Raw genomic sequence first — 23967 nt, 5'->3', positions numbered from 1 at the left:
TAATATCAGCCAATGGATCAAAGCCATCTGCCCTAGTGTTGGTGCATCAGAATGACCTGGATTGCTGCCATGCATATTGCCTTCTTCAAAGCTTTCAAAGCAGTTCTACACTACCTTATAATAAACAAAACAGGAGATGAAATATTGTAATAGGTATGAAATTGCATTAAAGACTTCCAACTCATTATATCATTCTAAATGGGGGAACATTTTCAGAAGCAAGGTGGTGTGACAGGAGTGTTGCTGATTGAGGTATATGCTGGTTCTCCCAGGAGGAATGGCCAATATTTAGGGATATGATAGGTATGATATTTGAAGCAATAAACTTTATACAGACATATGCCGTAACCAAAATGGTTTCCAAGATGGAACACATTTAATGTGCATTGTTCTTTATTTCCTGTATTATTCAATACATTGTCAAGTTTAAACATGTACAACATATAACAGTTAGTAAACATTACAACATGTTTTGCACAAAGTATCAATCAAAAAATTCATATTTTTAACGCATTCACCTACAAGCATTATTACGTGTGTCATATTACAGCTGTTGTATAGTTCACAATAAATGTTCAAATATCCCACCAGCTCTTGGAAGAACATGTTGTACTAGTTGTCTGAGTACCTCTACACGTTCCCTAATGAGGGCAGCAGTATCCATGATGTGACCAAATCATTAAGCTCATGTATTTAGCTTTTGTTTGTATGAAATGTGTTCAAGTTATACACCCCTGAATTTATCCTGAGGAATGGAAAGAGATAGAAACATGAGGTTTGTTTTAAAAGGTGGAGATGGCAGCACTGTATGGCACAAAAAGAACTCAATTGGCAACAGCTAGAGTGAGAATTGTTTTTGTTAGTTAAAATGTGACATTTTCATTACAGGAACAGTGTGTAATTATTTATTGTCTCCTTTTTTGTGGCATCACAGTGATTAAAATTCACCACCATCTGAGAGGGAGTTGTGGTGATGGTGTCATGGACATGTCCAACTGTGTTCACGAGTGTGACATTTCAAAGAAGGCAGAATGTCATGTGACAACAAACCAATACAATCTTGACCTCACACCAGCCAGTCTGACAACATGATTGAGCGAGTGGAGAAAGTTATTTTGAAGGATCACCAAATTAGTGTGGAACGCACCTCCAAAATTAGCATTCCCATGGGATCTGTGCACACAGTCCTGCATGAAGACTTGAAAATGCAAAAAGTGTCCTCCAGGTTCATTTAATCAAATGTGATAGTGGATGAGATATGAATGCCATTTTTAAATCCTGAAATGAAGAACTAATCAGCTCAAAGGGAGCACAAACACCCACCACCACTAACAATATTTTGGGTAAGTGTCAGTGCTGAAAAAATGATGGTGGCTATACTATTGGACAGCAATGGCATAATCCCTATTCATTGCATCCCAAAAGGCACTACAGTGACAGCTGCAATCAACCAAGATATTTTGAAGAACAAACCCCTTCAAGCATTGCATGGAAAATGGGCAGGAAAGACTGCATGTGTACTCCTTCACCAAGCCAAATGCACCAATACCTCTGAAGGATATGACACTTTAGTGAAGTGATTTCTCATGCTCCATACTCACCTAATCTAGTCCAAAGTGACTTTTGGCTGTTTTCAATGGTTAAAGACTCTCTCTGTGGTCGGACACTGACTAGGCATGTTGCTATCACATCAGCAGTTTTCCAGTGGTCAAATCAGGCTGTTACAGAAGCGTTTACTGTGGCCATTCAATCATGGCACTGATGATGTAAAAAAGTGTATGGGTTCAGGGAGATTGCACTGAGAAGTGACAAGTTTCGCAGTCATGTGACTCGTTTGTGAGAAAAAAAAATTGTAGGTGTTATAACTTAAATGCACCTTGTACTCGTCAGATTTCATCCAATTCCATAAACAAAAACCTAATGACATAAGGTGTGGTGATATTGGTGGCCAGCTATCTGTACTACCATGAATATTGCAGGGATTAGGGTAAAGGCAGTTGAGATGTTCCCCCACATGTCTAGTATAATGTGGATGGGCTCCATCATGCTGCAGGCATTGCAGTCTGCATGGCCAAAGGAACATCCTCAGGGTGCTCAGCAAATGAATTTTCCAAAAAATTAAAGTAGCTCTGTCCTACCATTCACTCTTCTAAAATGAGTGTACCTATCAGCATGTTACCAATGATGCCACACTGAACACTGATAGAAATTGAACTTGAAAATTGGTTTCCACTGTAGCACGTTTCCTTTTGACCACTGATGACTGTTACATGTGTTGCTGATTACAATCCATGTAAACATGATTTTGCTGTATCCTATTACTATTATGTGTGAGTGCAAGTTCACGAAGTGCAGTGTTGCCACACATGTTCTAAAATCAACTGCCAACTGTACAAGAATGGGTGGCCACTAGAGGCTGCCTGTAGCAGGCATGCACATGGCATGGTCTTTGCTGGGCCGTCTACCAGCAACTCATGTCTACATACATGCAGAGCAGCACTGACTCACTCTCACTATGTACTTATAGTTTGTACTGCTCATATTAGTTGTTCTGTGTACTGATTATGTTGCAATCTGTATGATTCTTTTCTTTTGTTAAATGTGGAGTCACCTTATTTCTGTTACTCTTCAGAGCTTTATAAATAAAGCCTTATTTGTGTTACTAGGATCAGTGTCATGTATTACTTGGTTACTACAGGTTTCATCAGTACATAGTATTACTGGAAGCAACTAATGAGTCTCATTTAACTAGTAACAAAATTCAAGTCATGTGGCATTGTCAGCAATGTAAAGATTGTGGGTGCACTGAATGTGAAATGGATACATGTTTTCCATATGTAATGTTCACCATACGCACATTCATTGGACATCAGCACATGCAGAAAGTCACCATCTGCTGGTAGTAGGACAACACTCCATCATTTCACCAATGTTTTGCTGTTCCCGCACAGGCTGTTGAACAACACATTTGGAAGAAAACCTAGAACTTGGCTGAATATATGTTTCATGCAATGTGGTGACAACTCTGGAAGACACTATATGATCAGGAATTTCACGAATTTGACATGTTGAAAAATACCAATGGTATTTTTTGACAGCAACAGGACCACTACCATCCCATCTCAGAAGCTGGGAACATACACTATATATTCATTTTCTTCTTTAGTGTAGATATATGGCATTTTAGTCAGCACATGTACACACACAGTTAACCAATGCTTCTCTCTGATACACTCTCAATCCCTCAGACTACTTCACTCACAACACACCCTGGAGAACTGCATGTTCAACGGGACAGTGTAATGGCAGAAAGACATCCTGAGCAAAAGGTTGAATACAACGAGGTAGGTTGGGCAAGAATAAAATCTTGAAGAGGTTGGTTGTGTAAAACAAATATGTACATGTCCTAGCTCAAAAACTGATGTACCATACATTAAATGTGTTCTGCCTTGGAAACCATTTGCAACAAGCATACGTCTTTATGAAGTTTTTTGCATCAAATGTGCATTCCTGTCATTTCCCTGAATACTGACCATTCCTCACAGGACACCCTACATAAATGATGTGGTAGATAATGACTTTAGCTCTATGAAGCTCTTGTGTACAGGGGGCTAAATAATTATGAAATTGTTGCAAATACTATTTCTAAAAAAGAAAGAAAGGAAGTCCTCTAATGAGGTCATTAGAGAGGAAGTCAGTTTTGGATGGTGTGCAAACAGAGGAAGCTCCAGTTAATGCTAACAGAGTCACAGGCAGCAGAATAAAGCAAAGAGAGTAGGCTCCTCCACATTTAAGGCATGATGTGAGAGAAATGAAGTCCATAGGTTAAGGTCATTCCAAATAGACACATGTTTCAGTTTTTCTTGCAACTGAAGCATCTTGAAAACTAGTAAGTATACACAGTACAGGCACTGAGTCATCAAAAGACTGATAAAAAAGAATGAGAAATTTGCCTGTTTTCAGATGAATCCTTTTCAGACGTATCGTACACACACACACACACACACACACACACACACACACACACACACACACACACACACACACATATGTATGCACACATGTGTGCTGGAGGGGATGAGGGGTGCTAGGTGATGGGGAGTCTAAGGATGGGTTTGGAAAGGGTGGCTGATAGTTGGGAAGGAGAGGCAACTGGTGCATAGGGCAGGAGTGTGGAACTTGTGAGTTTGTACTGGCCATGGACAAGAGTAGTTTTACAAAGAGCACATGTTGCTGGAATGGATTGACAACAGTCTAAGAAATTGTTTTCAGAATGAATTTTCAGTCTGCAGTAGAGCATGTGATGATTCAAAGTGTCCAAATTTCAAATGACCACTCATTTCATTACAGAGTGAAAATTAATTCTGGAAACAATTTCCTAAGTTGTGACTAAGCTGCTTCTCTACAAGACCCTTTCTTTCAGGTCCTGCAAGGTATGCAGGAGAACTTTTGTGAAATGGAGATGATAAGTGAGATGTATAGGAATAATTAATGCTATGAGGGTGGGTCATGAGTCGTGCCTAGATAACTCAGTTGGTAGAACATTTGCCCACAGAAGTCAAAGTTTCCAGATTCAAGTCCCAGTCTGACCTTCCAAGGATGGCTACCATTCTTTCTACATTCTGTTCTGTCATGGAGTGATTTGAGATACTGCGTTTGAACAGGGTAACAGTGACCCGTGAGGATGTGTACTGAGTAGCATCCTCTTATGTATTGCTATCAACAGGCTTACGACTATCACAAGAGAGCTAACACATTTATCTTTATTTGTGGATGATTTTTCTATATTTTCCTCAGAAACAGCAATATGTCAATTGCAGTTCACGGTAAAGACAATGGCAGAGTAGAATGCAAGAACAGGTTTAGTTTTAGTGTGTGTGTGTGTGTGTGTGTGTAGTTCCATTGTTAATGACACATATGTAGTCCACATGTCCCACCTGCACTGATGAAGAGGGGCACCTTTATAACATGAGAAATTTGGTGAGGTTTCAGGGTCACACTTCTGATAAAAAGCTCTCATTGGTGCCACACCTGACACTCCTAAATGCATACTCACTCAAAAATCTTAAAATTTTAAAGTATCAGAGCCACACAGGTTCTGGGAAGTCAACAGGTTCTGGGAAGTCAACAGGTTCTGAGAAGTCAACAGAATACACCCACACCAATACTATAAGGCTTTTGTGTGGTCTAGGGCAAATTATGGCAGCCAGGTTTATGGGTTAGTATGACATTCATATTTAAAGGTCAAAGATACTATCCACCATGAGGGGATACAACAGATCAAAGGTGCCTACAGGACCAGCGATACTCCCAGACTCTGTGCTGAGGCTGGTAACAAGAGAGATAATGCTCCACATTACATTTTTACTTATTTTATTTTATAGCTTTTTTAAGGTGCATTGCAAATATACAGCATGCCAGTTGACAACCTTAAGCAGGAGGAAAATGTGGTCTGTGCAGTGGTTTAGCCTAATTGAGTTCTCAAAGTATGTTTACCAAATGTGTTCACAGTGTAGAATGCAGAAGAACAAGTTGTCTTGAAAGCACTGGAGCAGATGATATATACTCAAACTACAAAGTTCCTTATCTCCTCTGACAACCTGAGTGCGCTGCAAACTACCCATGGCATGCACTAAGTAGACAAAGCACTTCAATACATCCAGGGCAACCTCCATTGCCTACAACATATAGTTCAGAGGTAATATTTTACTGGATGCCAGAATATGTGGAAATCTGAGAGGGGGGGGGGGGGGGGGGGAATGGTGGATGCAGCAGCTGAAGGGGACTGCACAATACCTACAGTGTCTCAATGCAAAGTTCCTCTACATGTGGATCTCATTGTTGAGGAAATAAATCCTGCATCATTGGGAGGAGCAGTGACTGGCGGTGATGGATAACAAATTGGGATTAGTGAAGCTAACAACTCAACTGGGCAGTTCCTTCTAACCACAGAGACAGAAAGAAGTGTTATTAATGTGAGTCTATATTAGACACACTCACCTGATGCATGAGTTTCTCCTCCTGCAAAAGGACCCACCAATGTGCAGTGCTTTTGATTTACCACTAACAGTATGATATATTTTAGTCGATTGTCTTTTATTTGCTGATAAGAGAGCAACCCTGCTTCTTTTTATGGACTTGCTTTCTAATTATTCGATGACTGGATGAGTGTAGTAAGGATTTTTAAGTTTTGTGAAGTGACAGAACTATTCCGTAAAATATTAGGGTGAGGATTTTAATTGGAACATGAGTGGCTGGGTCTCCCTGGTTTTTATAGCAGTGGTCAGGCAACTATGAGCATTTTCAAAAACATTTTAATCAGTTTCATTGTACTACTCCACTTCTTTAAATATTTTACCACTTTGCTAATGCAGAATTTTTTAATATTAACACATGTGTCTGAATGAGTAGGTATGTAAGTGTATGTATGTGTGTGTGTGTGTGTGTGTGTGTGTGTGTGTGTGTGTGTGTGTGTGTGTGTGTAATCAAGCACATATGCATCTGCAGATTTCAACATTTGTCAGAGATGTTGGTTTCTTCTATTATTTTATTAGTGTTCAACCAGCCTCAGTTTTAAGGATCTTCTCTTATTATTGGAACTTTCATTGCAAATTATTTCTTCATGTGTCTGCTAGTGTTGTTTTAATGAGCAGATCAGAGGGATTTAATTAGTTCCTTTCTAAGGTTATCTCACAAAGGAAAATATTAGCCAGCACTATCAACCATGAAACTGAGTGCCCTGAACCACCACCACCAACACAACAACAACAACAACAACAACAACAAAACAACAATAATAACAACATAGTCCAGCAACAGCACACTTGTCCACATATGGAGACTGGTATCAATATGTATTGAAAGTGTGTCCAATTTAATACACTTTGTTTCTCAAAGGAGATTTGCCACTCTACCTCTTGTTTCCAGTATGGAAACCTCAAAACAAACTACATCCAAACAAATCTTGATGGCCCAATGGTACCAGCTGACTGCCATATCATCCTCAGCCCACAGGTGTCACTGCATATGGGTATGGAGGGGTATAAGGTCAGCATAGCAATCTCCTGGCTATTGCCATTTTTTGTGACAAGAGCTACTACTTCTCAATCAAGTAGCCTTTCAACTGGCCTCACAAGGGCTGAGTGCACTCTGTTTCCAGTATAAGCCATCTCATAAACTATAATTGCCAGCCTTTTGTCAAAATCAAGAGAAAAATGATATCTCACCAAAATTACAGAAATCAGAGAAGCAACTGAAACTCTGAATAACAACCATTTCATTGGGGAAGCTTTCAAAACAGCTAAAATTGTGAAACTGTCACACACACAGATTATAAAAGATCAGAAAATGGTTTCTGAAGAAATATGGAATACAGAAATGATTGTAAAATATGGGAATTTGTGCATAAGAAAGGTGACAAAAATGATGAGAACATTTCAATAACTTTGGTGGAATCTTACCTACCAATTGCCTAATAAGTACTTTCAAAAAACTCTCAACCAACTATAGTTGTAAAATTTGCAAATGTCAAGAAGGCATTTGACTCTGTCAATTGCGAAGCTGTAGACAATGCAATCCAAAACTTTGGTGTTAAATATAAATTGTCAAATATAATCTATGAAATGATTACAGACATGGATTCAAGCGTGAATTCTTTGGAGGGAATTTCTACGTCCTTTAAAATAAATAAAAGTGCAAGACAAGATAATTTCCTGTATCCAGTCCTCTCTAACTGTGTATTAGAAAATAGTTATTAAGAATTTGGGACAAAAATTAAAATAATATCAACTATAATCAATAAAACTGGAAAGAAAGAAAAAATGCAGTGAGGAAAACTGCATGGCAGGTGATTTTGTGGGACTATCTGAAAATGTACTGATGCAGAAATACAAGTAAGTCTCCTGGAACAGATAGCTAGTAGATTAGATGTAAGAATCTCAGCAGAGAAAACAAAATTTTTCACTAACATAAAAAATGCACCTAGCTTTTGTACAGGCAGACATTGAACAAGTATAAAAGTTCTGCATTTCAGGAAACTAGGAGAATTATTTTTTTAAAGAAAGGGTCCAGGAGAATCTGCACTAAATAAAAGAGTACACAAAATGGAAAGTGCACATGGAATAACAAAAAATATTTACAATAAGAGTGCATATCAAGGGATGCAAAAATTATTCATTACAACATTGCAGTGGATCCAGAATGCATATACCCAAGAGAATGACAAGCACTGAATTATAAATTAGACAGTCTAGAAATATCAGAGAAGAATCATGAGGATATTTTAAGTCCCATAACAAGTACAGAAGCCTGGAAATTAGAAAGTGATTGTGAAATATATCAAAATATATAACAGAAAAAAGGAGGAGGAAAACCTAATATTTTTTGAACATTTATTCAGGATGAATGGCAACATTCTGACTAAACATACACAGGGTGTTACAAAAAGGTACGGCCAAACTTTCAGGAAACATTCCTCACACACAAAGAAAGAAAATATGTTATGTGGACATGTGTCCGGAAACGATTACTTTCCGTGTTAGAGCTCATTTTATCACTTCTCTTCAAATCACATTAATCATGGAATGGAAACACACAGCAACAGAACGTACAAGCATGACTTCAAACACTTTGTTACAGTAAATGTTCAAAATGTCCTCCATTAGCAAGGATACATGCATCCACCCTCCGTCACATGGAATCCCTGATGCGCTGATGCAGCCCTGGAGAACGGCGTATTGTATCACAGCTGTCCACAATATGAGCACGAAGATTCTCTACATTTGGTACCGGGGTTGCATAAACAAGAGCTTTCAAATGCCCCCATAAATGAAAGTCAAGAGGGTTGAGGTCAGGAGAGTGTGGAGGCCATGGAATTGTTCCGCCTCTACCAATCCATCGGTCACCGAATCTGTTGTTGAGAAGCGTACGAACACTTCGACTGAAATGTGAAGGAGCTCCATCATGCATGAACCACATGTTGTGTCGTACTTGTAAAGGCACATGTTCTAGCAGCACAGGTAGAGTATCCCGTATGAAATCATGGTGGTGAATCGAGGAAGTACAGTACATACTGACGAAACTAAAATGAGCTCTAACATGGAAATTAAGCATTTCCGGACACGTGTCCCCATAACATCTTTTCTTTATTTGTGTGTGAGGAATGTTTCCTGAAAGTTTGGCCGTACCTTTTTGTAACACCCTGTATTTAGGTATCTCTGGGCAAAGAATGCAGTAACACACTGGATCCAAGAAGGTACATAAGATTGAGAAATACACAACATAAAAGCAAAGGAACTGCAAAAAGAGATATTTCAAAAGGAAAGTATTTAACTCAGAATGATTCCAAAGTAGAAGCAGTAAGGTATCAGGTGTGAAGTGGACAGAAGAGAGAGTAAAAGACATACTGAAAACATGAAAAAAATATTAGATGAAAAGAACAAATGAGAAGGAAGTGGCCCTAGGGGGCCAAAACAGGAGGAAAAGTATATTAAAACACCATTAATCAGTTTAGACACAAATGGAAGCTTGTTTCTGACTTTCACTTAAAATTTAGCTCAGTCTGCCTAATCACATACTGGGTTCCATAAGATTGGCACCATTGTGAAATAAACACCAAGGTGCTCCAGTTAACTACTTGGTCATAAATCCAACAAAACAAATAAATGTGGCCAATGACAACTTAGTTTACATAAAAGTTGTACTTAGGTTACACACCTTTTATACATCTTAATAATTTAATAAACACACCCTTAAATTTCAGCAACATTACTATCAATTATGTAATTGAGTGAGTATTTGGTGTAGAGTGTTTTGCAGAAAGGAAAACCACAAAATATTACAAATAAAATGAGAAATAAAGATAACAAATATTTACCTGGTGACAGCTTCGTACACTGTACTTATTTCAGTACCTTGGCAAGCTGGCAGGCATTGACATCTTATCTTTCGTTTCTGATATTTTTTCCTGTTTTCTTTTCCATTAACACCTGATAATAACATATAAATGTGAGATGGGGTGACAACTTCAAGCATACAAAAAAGCTGTGAATGATTTTGAGAAATTATGTTTGTGTTCAAGGGCATACCCAGTAAGGAGTTGGGGTGAGCAGTCTCCCTTTCACCCCCCCCCCCCCCCAAAATCTGAAAAAAAATTGCAAACCAAACTTGAATTTAAAAAAATGGTTCAAATGGCTCTGAGCACTATGGGACTCAACTGCTGTGGTCATAAGTCCCCTAGAACTTAGAACTACTTAAACCAAACTAACCTAAGGACATCACACACATCCATGCCCGAGGCAGGATTCGAACCTGCGACCGTAGAGGTCGTGCGGTTCCAGACTGTAGCGCCTTTAACTGCTCGGCCACTCCGGCCGGCAAACTTGAATTCTGTCATACCAAACTGACAGGCAACTCAATTCATTATCAGTCTGAGGAAAACCAGAAAACATAATTCATACCAGTATTGTTTATAGCCAACAGTACCCAGATCTATTTGTCAGGAAATTTTGAAATTGTTTCATCACTTGTCATTATTACCCTTGCAACTAAAATACCAGATTTCTATAGATTCTAAAAGTTTCCAGTAGCATTGTACCTTCAATTCATTATGCTTTTCCTGTGTTACCAGCCAAAGTCAAAAACTACCCGAAAATTGAATATCTGTGCAACAGCAAAATAATATATACAAATATCATGCAAACCATACTCCCTCAGTTAAGTATATTGTAGGTGGTACGAGTAGATACCCACTGTAAAGTGGTAGTGCAATTACTAGTGATAATGATTACAAAACACAGTTTTCCAGCAGTTCTGGGTAGGAAATTGTAATTTTTCCTTCTATTTTCTATTTTTAGTCACAGAAGAAACTGGTAAATATTGTTTGGAGTGTAGCACCTCAAAATTAAATTCCTGTGTATGCCTAATGCAACAGGTATGGAGGGAGGGTATGAGGCTATACTGGTAGAATCACTTTTTGTGGACAGTGACATGTCAAATACTCTTTAAAATGTTATGCAAAATGGAACATTAATTTTTTCATGTTTCAAGCCTCCAACAGTTTTCTTAAATGAACCAAGATAGGAATTTAGGTAAATAATTCATAAAATGCTTTGTAAACTGTAAAATTTCATTTTCTTAACCAATCAACAACCTTACTAATCCTCATAGAATTTCCACCTTCAGTTTTTGCAGTTTTAAACTGCTTAGTCTGTATAAATGTCTCAAAATCTTAAAGTGAATTATTATGTGAATCATATAGGTCCCAGCTATAATAAATCTTATGTACACATCAATATACTCTTAAGTCTTCATATAATGATGCTTCCAAAATTAAAAAACGAACATATATAGTGATCACATTAAACACTTCAAACAGTAAATTCTGCATTTACATTCTGTTTTTAGTAAATATGTTTATTTAATTTGGATGCGGCTTAAATAATGATTACATACAGTTGGATCACAATTTGTTTTTAAATGTATTGACTTGCTATGGAGAATTGTTGACTCATTTACCTATCTGAAGAATATAGTACTCAAACAAGGGCTGCAAGACAGAAATATAATGATTTTTTTCATCAGACTGATTTTCAATATTTTAGTATATTGGCCAGTCTGAAAGTAATGTATAGATGTGCTTTTCTCAACTGTGCAGATTTAACTGTCACATTTTTTGCCCTTATTCCTTTCTTATGATTATTAGTTACATCCATCTATTCCATATTAATATTTATTAATCTATCAACAAAGTTTCTAGCTTGAATTGAATAAAATAATTTTTGTATTTGGCCATGTTCTTCTGTAAAGACAATAAGAATAATAAAACAAATGCCAAAGTTTCAAACAAGTCCCAATGGACCTTTTTGTGGCAATGAAACTGCTTCTTTCTGAGTGTCATTTGTCCCCCGTTGTGTACAATATCAAGTGGCATATGATAATCAACATTAGTGTTCTCAGCGATCAGTGAACTGACTAGAGTTGACAGGCTTGGGGAAAGGGTGTTCTGTTAACTACTCAAGCAGATCATTGGTAGGCAGTACTGATAGCCTTTAACAAGGTGCAGGAAGACAGTAAGTGAAATGTAGGTCTCAACTAAGTGTCCCAGAACTAATAGTCAAGTGTCTCTTGTCAAAAATTCAGGTGGAATCCAAAATATGTGGGATGCCAACAGTACATTAAATGAGCTGTTACCAAGAAGAGATGGGCTAACCCATCTATTATACAGTGAAACATTTAACTACTATGTTATGCCACATGGATGGTTACATTAAGCATTTAACAAAATTTGTCCAAAGTATAGGAGAACAGCTTATCCAACATATGGATCAAATCAGAAATTTTGACATAATATCTTTGTACACCAACAAGTGGGTAGGCAAGACAATTAATGCCTTGCAGGAGGTACTACTAGCAGTTGGATGAACTCATATGTGTTGTTAACATTTGTCAGTTGGTTGGACAAATATTATGACTGAGACCACAGTGCCATAATGACCTCTCTCAGATCTCTGGTGATAGCTGATGCCATTCTGGAAGCCTCTGAGCAAACATTGTTCAGTTGTTCAACATATCATCCCTATTATTTGTTGAAATACCTTGATGAGCCAAAACATTATGACAACCTGCTTAACAGCATGCTGGCCCAGTATTGGAATGCAATATACCAGTGATTCTGTGTGGTATGGATTAAATTAGTCCTTTGTAGGTTTCTGGAGATGTGTGACAGGCAATATCTTTGCACAGGTCATGCAATTATTATATATTATGGGCCAGTGATTCACGGGTGTTGAGTTGAGGCTCAATAGTGTCCAAATTGTGTTCCACTAGGTTCAGCTCACGTGAGTTTGGTGGCAAAGACATCAAAGTGGGTTCATTATCGTGCATCTCAAATCACTTTAGCATTATTATGGCCTTGAGACATGGTCAGTTATCCTGCTGGAAGATGCCATTGGTGTCAGGGAAGACAGTAAACTTGAAGGGATCCAGGTGGATTGTCATAATATTCACATAGACAACTTTCATACAGTCTTTAATTACTATCACAGGTGACATGGATGCTCAGATGATTCCATACCACACTAAGGCCCTCACTGGCCTGCTTCTATGGCACAGTTCATGTGTCAAGCATCCACAAGCCTGTGTGATGGTATATCCAGACATAACGTGGTAACTAGACATGACATGGTAACAAGAAATGTTATTAGTCTGACTGCACAACACATTTACATTGATCCAGGGTCCACTCTGGATGATCCAGTGTAAAAGTACATGCAAGCAGTGTGGAAAAGTATATACTAATCAGTCAGTCAGAACAGAATTTTCAGAACTTTAGGAATTGTTTCCTATTTAATATTATTATCATCTTGAGTTATATGTACATGAGAGGAGCTCTAGATTAAGGTAGAAATATTCAATCTTTCCCAATCATCTTTTAACAGAAAACAATTCATGTGACATAGAATGTGAAGTTTTATATTTAGTTAAAAAAAAAAAAAAAAAAAAAAAAAACGGGAAGGTTACCCTACAGGATATCAACAAACATACGGCACAGAATTCTAGCTTACTAAGCTTAGTATGAAATGGTCATACTCACTTTCCTTTTTCCCCTTTGTTAAATTACATTTCCTTTACAAATAAACTAAAACTTAACTTCTCCCACACAGGCCATTATGGCCCAAAGGTACTGGCTGGCCACCGTGTCATCCTCAGCCCACAGGCATCACTGGATGCGCATACAAAGGGGCATGTGGTCAGCACACCACTCTTCCGGCCACATGTCAGATTCCAATACTGGAGCCACCACTTCTCAATCAAGTAGCTCCTCAGTTTGCCTCACAAGGGCTGAGTGCACCCTGCTTGTCATCGGTGTTCGACAGACCGGATGGTCACCCATCCAAGTGCTAGCCCAGCCTGACAGTGCTTAACGTCGGTGATCTGACGGGAACTGGTGTTACCACTGCGGCAAGGCAGGCTCCTTTACAAATACTAGATTAAAATTGTAAATTCAACTTATTTCTTATTGGTTGTTAAATGTAGCTTCACATTAAAAAATTTTTTCCTCCTATGTAATTTAATGTAATTATTTCTATATGACAAAAATATAATATATGTGGTGTCTGTTATTTCAGTCCTGTAGCCATTATGAATCAATCAAGGCACAAAGGAATTAATGACAACAGCTACCAGTGGGCAATGATTTAACTCAATGGGGAAAGTTGAAAATTTGTGCTGGACTGTGATTCAAACCAAGGTCTCCTGGTTACTAGGCAGACACACTGATCACCATGCCATCCAGACACAGTGGTCAGCTCAACTGAGTGGACTACCCTAGCATGCCTCCTGTCAGATCCAAATCCTCAACTCTCTGGCACAAATTTTTAACTTTCCCCATTGGTTTAAATCAATGCCCCCTGGCAGCTAATGTCATTAATGCCTTTGTGTCTTGCTTGAAAAAATATAATGTTCTCCTATGTAAATACTCAATGTCATTTTTGTATCTTCTGTACAAATACTATCTGTGTAAGTTGCACATCATTTTATCTGTGTCTGGGACATTCAGATGTCACCTGACGGTGGTCTAAGAAGGTGAAAGTCAGTTAATGACCAAATAAATATAATTTTCAGAACCTCAGGAATTGTTTCCTATTTAATATTATTGTCATCTTCTGCCAATCACTGATGGAAAATTCAGATAATGTATAAAATATATAATTTTAATAGCATCTACACGTTTTGATATAGTTTCAGTTGTTATATTTTCTCATTTAACATTTTAATCTTTCTTTCCCTTTTGTTTTTCGCTGAAGGTGTTCTCAAATGTCTGTTTGCCATGAATAGTTAGATTCAATATAATTTTCCTATTGAAACAAATTAGTCTCAAATGGTTTTTTTCTATTATTTGTGGAACCGACAATAACTTATGACACATTTTATGTCCTTGATGATGAAGGAATCATTCAAATAATATACTGCATATTACACTACTGGCCACTAAAATTGCTACACAAAGAAGATCATGTGATACAAACGCAAAATTTAGCAGACAAGAAAAAGATGCTGTGCTATGCAAATGATTAGTTTCTCAGAGCATTCACACAAGGTTGGCGCCAGTGGCGACACCTACAACGTGCTGACATGAGGAAAGTTTCCAACCGATTTCTCATACACAAACAGCAATTTACCGGCGTTGCCTGGTGAAATGTTGTTGTGATGCCTCGTGTAAGGAGGAGAAATGCATGCCATCACATTTCCAACTTTGATAGAGGTTGAATTGTAGCCTATTGTGGTTGCGGTTTATCATATTGCAACACTGCTGCTCGCATTGGTCAAGATCCAATGACTGTTAGCAGAATACGGAATCGGTGGGTTCAGGAGGGTAATACGGAACGCCATGCTGGATCCCAATGGCCTCGTATCACTAGCAGTCAAGATGATAGGCATCTTATCCGCATGGCTGTAACAGATCGTGCAGCCACATCTCAATCTCTGAGTCAACATATGGGGACGTTTGCAAGACAACAACAATCTGCACGAACAGTTCGATGAAGTTTGCAGCAGCATGGACTATCAGCTCGCAGACCATGGCTGCGGTAACCCTTGATGCTGCACCACAGACAGGAGCACCTGCGATGGTGTACTCAACGATGAACCTGGGTGCACAAATGGCAAAACGTCAGTTTTTCGGATGAATCCAGGTTCTGTTTACAGCATCATGATGGTTCGCATTCATGTTTGGTGACATCGCGGTGAATGCACATTGGAAGCGTGTATTCGTCATCGCTGTACTGGCGTATCACCCGACGTGATGGTATGGGATGCCATTGGTCACCTCTTGTTCACATTGATGGCACTTTGAAGAGTGGACGTTATATTTCATAAGTGTCATGAGCCATGGCTCTACCCTTTATTCGATCCCTGCGAAACCCTACATTTCAGCAGGATAATGCACGACCGCATGTTGCAGGTCCTATATGGGCCTTTCTGGATACAGAAAATGTTCGGCTGCTGCCCTGGCCAGAACATTCTCCATATCTCTCACCAATTGAAAACATCTGGTCAATAGTGGCCGAGCAACTGGCTCGTCACAATACGCCAGTCACTACTCTTGATGAATTGTGGTATCGTGTTGAAGCTGCATGGGCAGCTGTACCTGTACACACCATCCAAGCTCTGTTTGACTCAATGCCCAGGCGTATCAAGGCCGTTATTACAGCCAGAGGTGGTTGTTCTGGGTACTGATTTCTCAGGATCTATGCACCCAAATTGTGTGAAAATGTAATCACATGTCAGTTCTAGTATAATATGTTTGTCCAATGAATACCCATTTATCATATACATTTCTTCTTGGTGTAGCAATTTTAATGGCCAGTAGTGTAGTTTCCTCAGTGATATTATAAATGTAACTACTTATGATATACTGAATGCTAGTAAGTTCAGATATGATGATGTTACTTACCAAAGTAAGTATCTAAACAATGAAGACCTTCAAAATTGCATTCTTTGACTTTCCCTGTAAAAAATTAAGTATATTTCTCTAGGGTGAATATATCAACCATTTTCTTCAGTTATAATTTCTTAAGTGTAGAGATCACTTAACATTTTACAAGCAGAACAGGAATAAGGTATTTTTTCACATTGCATAAATATCTTGAGCAGATAAGGAAATAACATCAGCAGACATAATGTGACATGTCTCACATTTTCTTTTAGAGCAGAAGATGTTTTGTCATTTTCTGAGCTAATACTTACTATTTGGAGACAGCAGATGGTGAGAGCAATTGCAGAACCACATTTGATTTTTAACTTCACATGAAGCTAAACATGCTGAGAGACTATATTCTCTGTAGTATCTGAGATCAATTTCTCGTGGCAATGTACATCCCCTCTGATTTCTTTTCAGTTCCCATGCAGACTGATGAATATCTATGTTACGAAACTTATATATGACTTGTAATTTGTGACCCATGGTAACACTTCCTTCAATATTTTGTGCACGTTTTGTGTTTGCTAATGGCTTTGAAAAGTCAATGTCATAAGGATCATGAAGATGTAGCTGCAAGAGTAATGTCTCTATTAAACAATTAGAAAATGTGCCAAACGAAAATACTAATTGGTTAGTTCACACATTATGATGCAAGTAAAATAATAAGGCAAGTGTTTTGCACTTCTGAATTGGCATTCAAATTGTTAAACTGAAACAAGTCTCTTTCTGTGGTTAAAACTCTTGTTATTTATCATGTTAGAAAATGTCACACCATTGAAGTGAAACTACAACTAGCTTATACAGTCATTCACATACAAATGTATACAAAGGAAGGACGAGAGCTAATGGAAAGATTCTAAAAGTAGCTGTTTTTATATAGCTGATTTGGAGAATTCAAAACCTGTTGTGTTCCAAGAACTAAATTTGACAAGAAGTACAACAAACTTACTACATCTCAAACAGTTTGGTATTTGTAAGATATTACTTTGATACCTAAACAGTAACCACACTCTAACAGAAAATATGAAGAACATCATGTGTTATTAATATGAATATGGATGTCACATTTTTATCAAAAAATCTGAAATTACTTCCTTTATATGATCAAGCCCATGGTACTAAATGAATTATGAAATAAAACTAGAAAATATTTACAAAAATATTTATTCAGTCTCCCATAAAAATATGAAACAGAAAAAAGTCAGAATGAGTAATAAAATCTTATTGGATGTCAACAACAATATCCAACAAAAGCTACTCCTCAAAATGGAATAACAGAGAAGAAACCTTAAAAAAGACTTAACTTTGACATTACATACAGCACTTTGCTTACGAAGCTTCACACTTGATCATATTACTGGATTTATTGTATTATATTGATACTATTCTTTTTCCTTTGTGGAGATTGGGGATGGATTATGGGCACATAAACTGCTGTCATATTTATGTTGTGCTGGGAATCTGCACATCAGGACGATGTATCAGTCCCCTTCTGCAACTTGATAAAAGCATTATGAGCAATTGTGAGAGGAAAGGTTGAGTGCACTATTTTGGCACTGTTCTGAAAAGGTTCACATCACTTTGACTGCAGAACAACCTTGTAACCGCTGCTGCAGCAAGAAATCTGTATAATTTCTCATGAACAGTTTGAAAACCAAAAAAATCCCATATCTATAGTGATTATTAAACTCACAGAAATTAATGCCATGCTTGGCAATGTGAAATATGCAGTTTAATTGAGTTACAGACAATTGTTGCTGGACATTAGTGGAAATTATGCAATGAATAGAAAGTCCATACAACAGATTTCAGGGAGGGACAAGTGTACCCTCTTACACTTGCTTATGGACACCTACTGGAGGGCCACTGATCTAAGGAAATATTGCAGTTTGTTACAGATGTGAGAACAACAGTTCTGTCAGACTATGCATAGAGTTAGCCTGTAAATATTAAAAGAAGTTGTTGTAACAGAATATTGAGCCTGAAAATTGTGAAAATGAAAAGGACTTTAAAGTAATAGGAGATATAACAAGTAAAATGTGTAAGCATATAATTTCACCAGGTGCAGTAGTGCCTCCAAATCATGTCAATGTCTGATGTCTTTCTCAATATCAGTTAACTACTGAAATAAGATTGCTGAATGTGGAGGGACAAAACTTAACATTCAGTTGCTGTAGATCAGATGTGGAGAAAGGAAAAGTTGTGACTTAAATTATAACAGGGTACAAATACTTAAACCTCAATAGTCTTAGGTCTTGTAGTGGTTGGCAGAAGAACACACATATGAAAGGTATTAAAGTTTGCAAGCTTTCAAAGTCAGTGGTTCCTTCTTCTGGCAGGAGGGTTGAAGGGAAAGGAAAAGGGGGAGGAAAAGTACTGGTGAGGTTAAAGAAAACCTGTAGTGTTTCTTCTCATTCCATCTATTAACTCTTCCCTGACCCGCAGTTCTGGATGAATTTTCCAAACTCTGCACCTTTTCCTAAACCTCAACAGTCCTTTTCCTTCACAACTCTTTCTTTCTCTTCAACACTTCTGCCAGAAGAAGGAGCCACTGGCTCAGAAAGCTTCCAAACTTTAATAGTACCTTTTATTTTTGTGTTCTCCTGCCACTGCTTAGTGAGTAGACTTTTTTACGTATCCAATTACATTACATTTTCAAAAATTGATTATTTTCACAGAAAGTACTGAGGCATTGAACTATAAAAGTCTTAGACTGCTTCCCAAATGTCATGAAAAATCTAATAGAGAATTAAATTAACTTCAAACATGAAATGAAATCATATTTGCTTGACAACTCATTCTACTCCACAAATATTTGTCTAAATGTGTGTCACACACACACACACACACACACACACACACACACACACACACACACACACACACAGAGAGAGAGAGAGAGAGAGAGAGAGAGTCCCAAGCCTGGTTGAAAAAGGAGGAGGGGGAGGAGTAACACCTTGTTAGAAAACCTGGGTTCACCTGGCCTGGGTGATAGTACATTGTGAGGGCCACTTGCCAGGGATACGGCAAAGACCTCAATGGCAGTGGAGGCAGAGGTGAAGATCATCCATACAGTGGAACTGGCAGAAAAGGCAGCCCAAATCCACTAGTGTCTGTTCTGGAATCCAGCGGGTAGCGGTCAGCGTCTGTTCACCTAGATGGTACGGATGCCCCATGCTCTTCTTGATCTCAACAATCAAATCATAAACATGAGAACTTATAAGATCATCACAAAACAAGTTTCAGCTTCAATAAGCATGATGGAACAAAAGGAAAGAAATCCACTGCCCCAGGCATCAGTCTCTGGACTGAATTTTCCTGGTCATCGGATTCTGGGGGACCAGGAACATCATGCACAGAAGAGTCAGAGCTTCTCAAAATCTCTAAGACCAAAACAGAAAAACTTCATAGGAACTCTCAACATAAACACACTCTCCAATGTAGGTAAACTCAAACAACTCACAAATGCTGTGGAAAAATTCCACATAAAAATCCTTGCGATTCAAGAATCACGATTTACTGAAAAAAATCATTTTGATTCAGGAAACTTCAGAATCTACAAAGTAAAACCTGCAGTCCAGACAAACAAGGGACCCAAACAATTTGGCACAGCTTTTGTTGTGCACAGATCAATAATAGATTCAATAATAAACTTCCATTCAACATCAGAAAGAATCACCACAATCTGAGTAAAATCTGGAAACAAGGAATACACACTGATAAATGCACATCCCCCCACAAATGATTACAATAGAAAAGATCCACATGTAATAGACGACTTCTGGGAACTATTGGAGGAAACCTCAAATAAAATCCCTACTCATCACGTGAAAATTATGTTAGGAGATTTCAATGGACAACTCAGCAAAGAGAAAAAAATTCAGGAAAACGATGGGAATTCATATAGCTCACAAAGAACAAATAAAAACGGCGAGAGACTGATAAGCTCCTGCAAAAATTTTGATCTTAAAATCATGTCCACACAATTCCTTAAACCTGTAATCAAACTTACAACATGGAAATCACCAAATTCAACTTTGGGTGAATTTCAGTTAGACCATGTTGCCATATCTAATAAGAATACCAAAGAAATACTCAACATACGAACAAGGAAAGGATTTATTGAGTCAGACTACCATCTGCTGCAAATAAAGATTAGATTTAAACATAACTGAAGGAAACCACCAATAAACAAAACAGTTAGAATTGATCTAGAATACCTTAAACTTAACAAGAGGGAAATTCTCCAGGAAATTGGGCAATGAAATGCAACGAGCTGGAAGGAACTTGTACATGTACTGAAAAACACTATGAATGATGAATTTTGGAAAACCCTCAAGAAAGAGAAAACACAGATGGTGGAACAGAGCATGTGATCAAGCAATAGAAGAAAGAATACAAGCTTGGAAAACTTTCAGTAGCAACGAAACTGAACACAATGCGATGCCATATATCAGCAGTTCATGATTCCTAGTCATGACACCACTCCATACACAGCAGTTTGCCAAAGAATGGGAAGGTAATTCCGTAGTCCAGCTGCTGTTAGTCTCTGAACAATCGTGCAGAAGGACACATAATATTTTGGGAGCCCATTAGTTGCTCTCTGATGGCGTAATTGGATGTGAATGGTTTATGATGCACTTGGCACACAATACGTTCACACTTCATTGTGATGGTCAGACATGGTCAACCTGAACATTGACGGCACATTCCCAGGCAGTCTGACATCAGGCCACTGTCACACCCAAATGCCCCACAAATCTGAATACTGCATAATGCAACCAGCCGGCCGAATGAAGGCCTGCAACTCTGTCAATTGCTGATGATATGTCTCATATGAGTATGTGGCATCTCTATATCCTTCACACTGATCACTCCATGCTGTTCATGCCCCTTATTTATGCTACCAGACATGGTAATAACACTAAACATGAACAACACTAATCTGCTCTAATGGCTGTACTACCTGCCACAGAGAATTTAAACTGTAATCATTTACATACCCACTGCTTGTGTGTATGTGTGTGAAGCTACAATGACATCCAACCATGTCTTCTGAGTATTTCACTTTTTTTTGTCAGGCAGTGTACTTTGTGATCCGACACAGGTTCAGTGCAGCAAATGGCATCTTGGCATTGGTCACTGACAACACTGAATACCAGTTCATAATCCTGTTCATGCTTCAGCCTGCATCCTCCAGCTACTTCATGCCTCACATTGGGATATGATGTGCATGAAGGCGTTAACCTGGTGTCATGCATACTAGCCTGATATTAATGCTGATATTAAACATGCATTCTGATGGTATCATTGTTGCTCAATTAACCAGGCAGCCTTGACATAAAGTTTCTCTCCATGGCCATGCCCCGAGAAAGCAAAGGAGAGAGTACACATCAATTTCGTCAGGGCATTTCAGGGGGCTATGTGGTTGTTGGTGGTGGGCGCTCTCTCCAACATACCCTTCGTGGCACAGATGCTGTCAATGAGAGTGCAGTCTGTCATCATGCCCTCTCTACAATTTTTGCTGTCAGTAGAGCGCCACACACACTGTTGTCTGACAGTGGTCCCCAACTCACGTCATCACAGTTACTGTCTTTCTGTTGCTGTAATGACTTGCTACTGAGTACAAATCTCTTCCAAAAATCCTCCAACGCAGAGGTCGAGCAGATAGTCAGATCATTTAAGAGTCAGATGTGAAAGGCCTAGGTGACATCAAATAAACTAGTGCTTTACATCTTCCTCAGTGCACACTGGTCCAACAGCATCAATGGGACCATACTGGCCGAAATTTTGCACGGATGTAGGCACTGAACCTTGCTAAACTTCCTGTGCTCTGTACAGCATGTCCAGCTTAGGTACAGGTCTTCCTATATGCAGGGCTCCTGTGTCTGGGCACACACAACTGTATGGCACCTTCAGTGGACATAGTGGGCATCAGCTGTTTGATCTGGTCACAAGCTCCTGACTCGCCATCGCAACCAGCTGCAGCAGCAACTGCAGTTGCAAGCAGTGCCCCTGCAACTGCCTCCACCCCATGGATCTGACACCTTGGCTCCCACCCGTCTTACTGCTCACCATCACCCTCTGCCGCCCACTCACTGATACAACCTGCACCCCTATAGTCCCACTCAAAAGCGAGCATCCAAGTAGTCCACTGCGTGGTAGTCCATGGACGTGGAGCCACTCCCACTCTCCATGCTTCTTCGCATTCTGGTCTTATCAGAGCAGCGCTCTATCTTACACATGCCAAGCTGGGCCATCTGAGTTGGCCAGTCCACATGGGCCTACGCTACTTGATACCACAGCAAATATCACAGGCCCCCCTCCCCCCTCCCACACTAGGGATTTAGCACAGCAAGTACCGATAGTGATACAAAGATGCTACATATGCCCACAACTAATGGCGTCACTGACAGCGTGGGTCAACATCTACGGGTAACATGGGCTGCATCTCCCACTTGGAGGTAGGGTTGCTGGCTGGCCATTTTTTTGTTTATGTAGCTGTATGAAGTTTCTAGTTTATCGCCGGCCGGGGTGGCTGAGCGGTTCTAGGCGTCACAGTCTGGAACCGCGTGACCACTACGGTCGCAGGTTCGAATCCTACCGTGGGCATGGATGTGTGTGATGCCCTTAGGTTCGTTAGGTTCAAGTAGTTCTAAGTTATAGGTGACAGATGACCTGAGAAATTAGGTCCCATAGTGCTCAGAGCCATTTGAACCATTTTTTTCCTAGTTTATCATCATACTGCTGCAGTTGCAACGACCCTGCTTAGTTAATGGAGTGTCTTACTTTCTCTATTGATTTACCTTCAATGCACACCTGACGATGACTGTTGCTCTATCCATGGTTTACACTTTCGCATGACGTTTGGAGAGAAAATGTACTATCACTAGTGCTATCAGTGAGACATGGTATTAAAAACTGTTATTTGTTCCATTTTTGTTAACACAAAACCCTTTAAAATGAATCAGTTAAGGATGCTGTGCAAAATGTCCTTTTTATTATTTAATAAATCTGACATTTGATTTCTTTTTGTGTGTTCCTTTCTGTGTGTCTGCTATACATTTTTACTACTTTCCACACATTCTTGATGTTTTATGCACCAACTTCACATTTTGAATAGGAGGTTGATGTTTGCAATTTCTTCTTGCACCTGGAAAACAACTGTCTTCTATAGGTTCATAGTAACTGTATAATAAGAAACGTATTTTGGATTTTCTCATATCCTTCTTTGCAATGGGAGGCAAAAAGAGCACTGTCTCTGAGAATGGGCACTGCTTAAGCCACATACTTGATTCACATTAAGCCAAATGTTAGTGAGAAAATGTTTATTTTTACTATATGATACTTTGGTTAACATTTAATTCAAGTATGTAGAAAACACACTAACATTTTCTGGCTAATTATTTTGTTTGTAAAACCAGAAAATTTGTTTTGATATAAAGTAACTTTACAAATTCATACAATTAAAAGCAAAATTCAAAAGT

General features: G+C 38.7%; 1 protein-coding gene across 1 annotated transcript in view; it reads right to left on the bottom strand.

Moving 5' to 3' along the window:
* LOC126184358 (uncharacterized) overlaps nt 1-23967 on the bottom strand; it is a 77951-nt gene that overhangs the window by 16384 nt on the left and 37600 nt on the right. The window contains exons 4-6 of the mRNA XM_049926738.1: nt 16747-17050; nt 16454-16507; nt 9875-9986 (exon numbers count right to left, since the gene is read on the bottom strand). Coding sequence (XP_049782695.1) covers nt 9875-9986; nt 16454-16507; nt 16747-17050 — 470 coding nt within the window. The remainder of the gene's footprint in view (nt 1-9874; nt 9987-16453; nt 16508-16746; nt 17051-23967) is intronic.

This window comes from Schistocerca cancellata, chromosome 4 (assembly GCF_023864275.1).
Source record: "Schistocerca cancellata isolate TAMUIC-IGC-003103 chromosome 4, iqSchCanc2.1, whole genome shotgun sequence".
Taxonomy (NCBI): domain Eukaryota; kingdom Metazoa; phylum Arthropoda; class Insecta; order Orthoptera; family Acrididae; genus Schistocerca; species Schistocerca cancellata.
The sequence above is the reverse complement of the archived record's forward strand: the minus strand, read 5'-3'. Positions and strand labels throughout refer to the sequence as shown.